The sequence below is a fragment of the Myotis davidii genome, unplaced genomic scaffold, assembly GCF_000327345.1.
Source record: "Myotis davidii unplaced genomic scaffold, ASM32734v1 scaffold805, whole genome shotgun sequence".
Taxonomy (NCBI): domain Eukaryota; kingdom Metazoa; phylum Chordata; class Mammalia; order Chiroptera; family Vespertilionidae; genus Myotis; species Myotis davidii.
The window spans coordinates 346,001-354,602 of record NW_006296430.1 but is presented as its reverse complement, the minus strand read 5'-3'; the positions used below and the strand labels follow the sequence as shown (position 1 = coordinate 354,602).

At 41.6% G+C, this 8,602-nt stretch overlaps 1 protein-coding gene across 4 annotated transcripts in view; it reads left to right on the top strand.

The window, feature by feature from the left end:
• Positions 1-4,406: 4,406 nt before the first annotated feature.
• LATS2 (large tumor suppressor kinase 2) overlaps positions 4,407-8,602 on the top strand; it is a 73,217-nt gene continuing 69,021 nt past the window's right edge. For 3 of the 4 annotated variants that reach the window (XM_015569152.1, XM_006771800.2, XM_006771801.2), the window contains exon 1: positions 4,407-4,932. In XM_015569152.1, coding sequence (XP_015424638.1) covers positions 4,597-4,932 — 336 coding nt within the window. In that variant the 5' untranslated portion in view covers positions 4,407-4,596. The remainder of the gene's footprint in view (positions 4,933-8,602) is intronic. The other variant, XM_006771802.2, reaches the window with a different exon arrangement.

Sequence of the window (8,602 nt, the reverse complement as noted above, 5' to 3'; positions counted from 1 at the left end):
CCGCAACCCAGGTACATGCCCTTGACCGGAATCGAACCCGGGACCTTTCAGTCCGCAGGCCAACGCTCTAGCCACTGAGCCAAACCGGTTTCGGCAGGGTTGAATTCTTTATGCATGTTTATTCCAATACTAGTAGCCCGGTGCACAAAATTCGTGCACATTGAAAGGGAATTAATTAGAGGAATGTAATTTGGACTCACTATCTAATATCAATAATATGTGAGCGTGAGGCAGTCCACGTTTCTGAAATTCAATGACATGAATTTTAGCTATTACTTTGCCAAATAAATGGACTTTACAGATATCATTTAAAAGAGCATTCAGCTTAATATTAAAAACTCTGGCTACCAAATCAGGTCTGTTTTCAACTTTTTGCCAGCATTGTAAATTGTTTTCGATATCTGCCCATTTGGGGTTGCATGTCATGGTTACAAATAAATCAGGCTTGCCATACTTTGTTACAATTGCCATAGCATCCTGATATCGCTGCTGCATATTTCTAGGACTACCCTCAGAAGATGATGGAAGTATTATCATTTTACCAATTGGCACATTGTCATTTTTCAGATCTAGATTTGAGATAATCCATCAACCACTATATTTTTCAGCTCTCAACTTAGATTGGCTTGCTTTGATGAAATTTATCTGATTGGCCTCCTGTTTTGAATACGAATCCATAATAAACTGTTGAGTTAATTTTCCTGCATTTAAAATAGGATTGAATGTGAAATGAAATCCATAATACTGCATTTGTGTGACTCGTGTCCTTACATTTTGTCTAGTATTATTGTCGATTACACTGTCATCTCTGAGTCTTAATGCAATATCTGTTCCCCAGCCTTTTCGCCATGTGGAAAAAGAATTGGATATGTCATTGCATCTAATGTAGGAAACAGGATATTGATTTGCTTCATTTTAGTGGCATTCGGATTATTGGGATCTGGTTTATAGTGAATGAGCAAGTCCCTTTCAAAAGGAGGTTTTCCATCTTCATTTCTGAATATGATAGCAACCTCAGTTACATGGGGAGAATTATATCTACCTGATCACTGTTACGCTCGTATTTAATGGCCATTATTACTTCTGTGGGAGCAATACCTTTTGCTGCTGCTTCAGATTGGGCTTCCTTTTCTACCTCATGTAGCATCTTGTACGATTTTGTTAATTCACTTATTTCATGCATGAGGTTGTTGATGTTGATCATGAGTCTTTCTGAGCAGCCCTGGTTTTCTGTCATTGCTAATCTTTTACTTGTAGCTTTGGCTGTATCCAAAATATAGAGTTGAGCAAACTAAAGAGAAACACCATCCGAAGGATGTAAAGTTCCAGTTCGGTGATAAACTTGTCTGTGTATTCTAAAACAGTATGGCCCATATCCTGATGGTGATGCAGTATTTGCACCCATGGAAGCAAAAGCAAAAGAACTATTTATGGAACGAATATTTTCCATGAAATTTTTACTGTCAGAATCTTCGTTTTTAATCTTTTTAAATATGCCGGGTAATCTGGAAAATGTATATCATTTGGACAGACTTTCCCTTTGCTACAACGTCTAGTAAATTTCTCATCCGATGGTTTTTCATCAGAGAAATTTAGTGATAAGCAAAATTCACATCAAACAGTCATTCCATCACAACTGTGAGGATTGCATTGTCATGTACTCCATTTTCGCTGAGAAGGCAGTTCCTACCGGTATTCGTAGTACTTGTTGATGACTGTTCTCTAGACATATTCTGTCGTCACCACCGCCTTCTTTCAACTTCAAAGGCACGTTGGTGTTTAGACATTTTCTGTCAATAACGCCAGAGTGTTTCCGCATCCGAGCGACGTTTTTCCAGTAGCTGGTATTCAGATACATCCTGTTGCAGGCGCCGCCTTCTTTCAAGATCAGATGCACGCTGCTCTGCAGACACTTTCTGTCGATAACGCCGGCATATTTCGGCTGCAGAGCTATGTTGTATCAACAGTTCTTCTTTAAACATAGTCCCACCTCCCTACTGTCAGTCTGAGATGCAGGTGAATGAGAATCCTGGCTATCAGGCTGCTGAGAGCTGCCTGACCAATGGCTGATTCGGTGGGAGTGGGACTTTCTCCTCCCTGCTGTCAGTTTCCACAGTTGTGATGGGGAAACTGGGGTGACATAGGGAGCCTCGCCCTCCAAGCTGCCCTTTCTCTCGCTCTATGTCCAGCGGCCTCCTGCTCTGCCAAGTCCTCCAAACCTCCTGCTGTCCGCCAGCAAGGTCCCAGGAGCCTGCGGGCTTGGCTAGGCGCAGGTGGCCTCAGCTCCCCTGCCTGGAGCCGGTCCAAGGTCACCTCTCCGAGAAAGGTTGTTTCCCCAGGTAGAGATTTTCCCCTGAAGTTAGGGAGGGAATAAAACCTCTTAACTGCCAGGCGGGTAATTAATCACTTTAACCAGGAACAATCATGCTTAAGCTACATAATCTTTACTCCCTGGAATGGAGATAAGAAACGCCCTAACCTTTGGCACTAGAGATCCTGGCAAGACTGCTGATCAACTGAACGCTGTTTCCGTGTCATTCCTTCTTCGCCGACTCCGTCCACACCTTTGGGGACCCCTGGACCTGCTGGGGCTGGACCCCGGCACTCCCCAACCGGAGAAAATCCTGGGAGCCCATGGACGTGTCTTGGCGCACCTCCCGGGGCTGGTGAAGGTCCTGGGGGCCCGCGGCCGTGGCTGCCGTTGCTTCCTGAGGCGCTTGGCACTTGAGTAAGCAAATTAACCACCATCTTTGTCAAATAATTTGCATAGTCACTTGGATTGGCTTGTGGGCGTGGCTTGAGCATAGCGGAGGGATGGTTAATTTGCATGTTTCTTTCTTATTATATAGGATTGTCAGCAGTATGGGAGAGCAGCAAGTCATTCATAAAAATCTGCTCTGCAGCCCCCCATAGGCCAGCTGCTTATATAGGGTAGGACAAAGATTACATGGGAAAGTAGGATATTACAGGCATGGGGAAGTAGACTATGCAGGCTGGAGTGGGACTTCATTGTTTGGACAAGGAGGTGGTTAATCTTACCATGATAATAGGCAGGTTGAATGAGAATGAACCAAATTCCAAGGTTGACTCCCAGGTCCAAGGTTAACTCCCAGGTCTCGGGGGCATACAACTTCCAGCCAAATTAGAATGTCCTTTCTTTAACCAGAACAAAGCAATCATGGTTAATCCAGTTAACTGCCAAGATATTTTTAATTTAATTTAAAAAGATCCACCACTTATGTCTATAGACGCTTATGGTGTACAAATGGTTAATAGAGCATGATTAATATTTCCCATAACCATAGCTAGCCCCCAGTATTATATTTTTACCCCTAACATAGGGTTGAGAATTAAATGTTTGATCAAACTTTTAATTTGATAATTTTATATGGTCCTTGAATTATGTTATAAATATCTAAATGGCCTTTGGCAGAAAAGATTCCCCACTCCTGATTTATTAGGAACAAGCCAGAAATTCAACACCTGTGTAAGAAAGTTTTACCCAGATACTCAAGCTGTGGATTTAGAAATGAAATATATAACAATGAAGTATTCTTGCCTTGAGTTGAATATTTATTAGTATCAGTTTGTGGAGATTGGTTTTATTGTAGATTACATAGTCCAGGAAACATCTTGGGACAGCCGTGGATATCACATGCTCTAACTGGAGTCAAAAAGCTTTGTAATTTCTGAGAGGTGATGGTGATATGGAATTTTTGAACTGGAACCCGGATTCTTTGTTTGCCGGAGTCGAAGAATGAATCCACGGAAAGAAGGTGGTATAGTAAAGGTGGAAATTTATTAAAGAACAAGTACAGACTCCCACGTGGGGAAAGGGAAAGATTCTCACAGCACAGACTCCCACGTGGGGAGGGGGATAGAGTCCCACAGACTTTCTGTTTCCATGGTTTATAAAGGCTGCAGTTCCTGTGTCCTGATATCCCCTCTGATTGGTCAATATTCCCTTTTGAATTGGTTACTATAGTTACTCCTGAAGCCATCTTCCCTCATTGTCCTCTCATTCCTTCTGGGTTTTCTTCCTCCTTTTTTATTTTGTAAATATAGACCTCTTGGCTACTCCCATCTTATGTAGATATACCTGTTGCTTCTCCCTTGTGTTATGGAGATGTACCTGTTACTGCTTCCTTGTCTTACGTAAATATAACTGCACCTGGCTTCCTTGTGTTATGGAAATGTACCTTCCTCCAGTCTGTAGCCCTGTGCTTTCTCCATGGACCCCAGTTCTAAAAGTTCCCTAAGCCTGCCTATATTACCCTAAAATTCCTGTTTCAATGGTTTCTTTCTTGATCTTTCCAAGTGGAATATTTTCAAGATGATTGTCCATTTCTGAAAAGTTTTATGTGAAAACCACAAATGAACATTGTCTTCCCATCTTTTTCAGATAGTGATGATCTTCAAATTGAAGGCTCTGGAAACTTTTGGTTCTCTATAGGAACTACAAAAATTGAAGGAAAGAAAATGTTTTAAAGGAAATTGTTTTGAAACTATGTTTACAACTAACTGATACTGTTCAGTTTTTAAAAATAAAACCCTTTAAGAAGATTGTACTTATGGTAAGAAGAAACTGGACTTAAAATGAGGCCAAAGACTTTTCCTGCCACGACTTACTCTGGAAACAGTCGGCAACGACTGCAGGAGATTCGTGAGGGGTTGAAGCAGCCCTCGAAGTCTTCCACTCACGGGCCACCTGTGGGACCAAGTGACACTTCCCTGGACAGCAGCGCCCTGGGGGGCAAGGATATTGCCCGTCAGCAGCAGCCAAGAACTGCCCCAAAGTTTGGCCCGTACCAGAAAGCCCTGAGGGAGATCCGATACTCCTTGTTGCCTTTCGCCAACGAATCAGGTCCCCAGTCCACTGCAGAAGTGAACCGACAGATGCTGCAGGAGCTGGTGAACGCTGGCTGTGACCAGGTGGGTGAGATCCCAGGGACTGTGTGGCCATCACAGTAAGGTGCTTTGATTGGTTCACTATTCAGAGAGGGTTTCCAAGTTATCCAAATTAGACCCGTTCTCTCCAAAAGGGTCTCCCCCCCCTGCCCCCCCCCCCCCCCCCCGCACCCCCCTCAAAGGGTCTTTTTAGCTGCTTTTCCTATTCAGGCGAGATCCAGAAGTTTCTGAATTGGGCCACGTGTATGTCCCGTTTTGTCCTTGAGAAGGGCTCTCACATGGAGCTTTCTGTGGGGTTTAGTTGGGCTTATTCTGCACTGTCATAGGGAAGAGGAGAATGGTTTCCCTTACCTTGTTTTTGGTTTGTGCAAAAGGGGAAGCTTGATTAACACAAATGGCAATCCTTGACTGTTTTCTGCTATTTAAAAAACAGTTGATATGCCATTATAGGAGATGCAACTATATTACATCTAACTTCGCATATTAAGAGAAAGATTAGAGAAATCTTTGAAATGGTGGCGACACAGGCTGATTTCTCAGTTGCTTAAAAATAAGGGACACATTAGTGGAGGTGGTACTGATCATGCATAAATACACAATTTATAGCTATACCTTTATGATACTGTTAGCAGTTCACAAAGCTAAATAAAACCCAGGTTGAGGGGCAGGCCCATATAAAATGGAACCAGTGATCACTTCAGCAGCACATATACTAAAATTAGAATGAAATAGAGAAGATTAGCATGGCCCCTGCACAAGGATGACATGCAAATTTGTGAAAAAAATTCTATTTTTTTCTTTTTCTTTTAAATATATTTTTATTGATTTTTAGGGAGAAAGATAAGAAACATCAATGATGATGTTACAGAAGACCAAAGAAATACCAAGCAGCTTCCTAGAGAAAGGGAGGGACCCCGTTTATTAACACTAGTGGATTCTGGGAATAATTTCCAAATCAGAGTGAAGAAACATGCAGAGGGCTTCACTTTTTATAACCTTCTGGGGTCTTTGTCTTGCAGATATGGTTCCGCCCCCTTTCATGGGCTTACAGGAAGTTCCCCAGGTGTTGGGGGTCCCCAGGCCATATCCGATGATCTGTACTGAGGCCAGCGATAATGACCTTCCCCCCTCCCCTCAGGGCAGTGCATTGTTCACAGTTTTTATGGCCTGACAGGCCTTTCAAGACCAGTTTCCTCCTCAGTGAGAGAGAATCATTGATTGGCTGCCTCCTGCATCCCCCCTACTGGGGATAGAGCCTGCAACTTGGGCATGTGCCCTCGCCAGGAATCGAACAGAGACCTGGTTCACAGGTCAGTGCTTAGCCACTGAGCCATGCCAGCAGACAGAAGTGTTCCATATTTTTATTGGTCATTACAAAGTAGTCACAGGGATGTAAAGTAGAGCATAGGGAATAGGTGCTAGGTAGGTACTAGAAATGTTGTGCGGGAGGGACAGACACTTTCTAAAGTATATGATTGTCTAACCATTATACTGTGCAACTGAAACTAATACAATATTGAAAATAATATTGAAATCAAGCTGTAATTGAAAAGTAAAAATAAAACGTATATACAAATAAAATGGAACCAGGGTTGAGCCAAGGTAAAAATGTAATTAGTAAAATGTAACTAGTAAAAATGTAGTTCCTTTATAAAATGACTACTGAAAGCAAGTCCTTAATTACCATCTGTCATTGTTTTATCACAAATCAGTGAGCTGGACAAGACACCTAATGAGCCAGTTAGTTAGGAGTCATCTTTATTGCGTGCAGGTTCAGATCAGATTACCTCTGTCAAATTCTGAACAAACACAGGAGGGAGTATTTCCTTTTTATATCCTTCTAGTTCTTTGTGTAAGACAGCTGATAATCTTGAGTACATATTGTATCTAATCAAACACCTGTCATATTTATACAGACAACTTGTAACTTTGAGTACCATATCATATCTATACAGACACCTGTAAGCATGGATGAACAAACACTTGGCAAATATGTGAATAAATATCAGTATCAGTGTACCAACCCCTTTAGATGGCTAGCTTGCAAGATCAGACAGTTAAGTTTATTTTTTCTATTCAAACAAAAAAACAAAGTTATTTTATAGTCTAAAAATAAGAGTTGACCTACAGAATAAGAGACTGTCTAAGAATAACAGAGTAGTTCAAACAGCAGTTTCAAACAGTTTTCCAAAGGCGGGATTACTATGCTTCATCATCTGAAAAGTCACAGTTGCATAAATTTGGAAATAACTTAGGTATTTTTGCTGCCTTGGAAAATTATGATTTCATGGTCTAAGCACATCAGGATGGCTTCAGCACTTTTGGTTTCTTAGAAATATTCTGAGTATGCACTCCTGGCATCACAGTCACAGGAAAAGGCTAACTGCCCTCTGTTATGTCCCAAAGTAATCTCAACCCTCCTGTTGCAGTTTATTAATGTAGAACTTACCTAGAGAATTTACATTTCTCTGATGTTATGTTCATGAAATGAACCACGTATTTTGTAGGGCCTTCCTTGACACTTTGGGATATACTGCGACTAACTTGTGTATAGAGAGCATTGTTATGTTGAGAGTTGCTTTTATGAAGCCCAAGGTCATGAATGATGTAGTGTGGAGTATTCCAGCAGTGGAAGCTGACAGCAAAGGCATGACCTTTCTCATTCTGAATATATGAAGTTAGATATGCTGTCAGGTACTGCCTCTACTGGACTGACATTGCTGAGACTTGCAACACAACAGTAAAGCTAAAACTCTTCTGCAAATCACTTGCAAACAAAAGAGGTACTCAGAGCTGGGTATTCTTTGCAGTTGTGTTTCAGCTCTGACAAAAAGAAACAACTCAAACAAATAATCAAAAATACAGGTGGGATCTCATTGTGGTAAAATCCATTAGTGATGATTACAGTGCAAGAAATAAAGCTGGTGTTGTTTCTAATACAGTAAAATACAAGTACAGTTAAATTGAGGATCACAACACCAGTAAAGTTCCCATAATCATTTAATTTATGTTAATTGATAGTAGAAAAGACTCTGTTTACCGTATTTTAATACTCTTGAAATCATTCAGTCAGTTGGGTGTATAGTGTTACTTTATAAAACTTAAAATAGCTGTGCCTTCACAGTTATCCTCCAACTCAGACTCTTGGTAGAATAGAGGTTGCATTTGCTTTCAGAGAATTCTAGTCAGAAAGTCACTCACTCTGTGAACCCAGATAATGTGAGAGGAAAAGATCAGCAGCACCTCTAAAGCAGTATATACTAGTATCTTGAATAAAGCAGATTGTTCCAATTCCAATATAATAGGTACAGGGAATTCCTATTATTGGAGCTTTTCCCCTTTGTCTTCCATTGTAGTGCCTTTTAATTGAGGTGGTTTTGCTCTCTTGTAGTTTGAGTCTAAGTAACATTTTAAACTGTATATAGCAACTAGAGGCCTGATGCACAAAAATTGTGCAAGAGTAGGCCTTCCCCTGGCTGCCTGCGCCTGCTTCCCTATGGCACCTGGGATCCGGGCTTCCCTCACAGCCCCAGCTTCATCTGGAAGGTTGTCTGGAAGGACATCTGGTCTAATGAGCATATTATGCTTTTATTATTCTAGATTACTAGAGGCCCGGTGCACAAAAATTTGTGCACTTGAAGAGGGGGGGCTGTCCCTCAGCCTGGCCTGTGCCCTCCCGCACGCTGGGACCCCT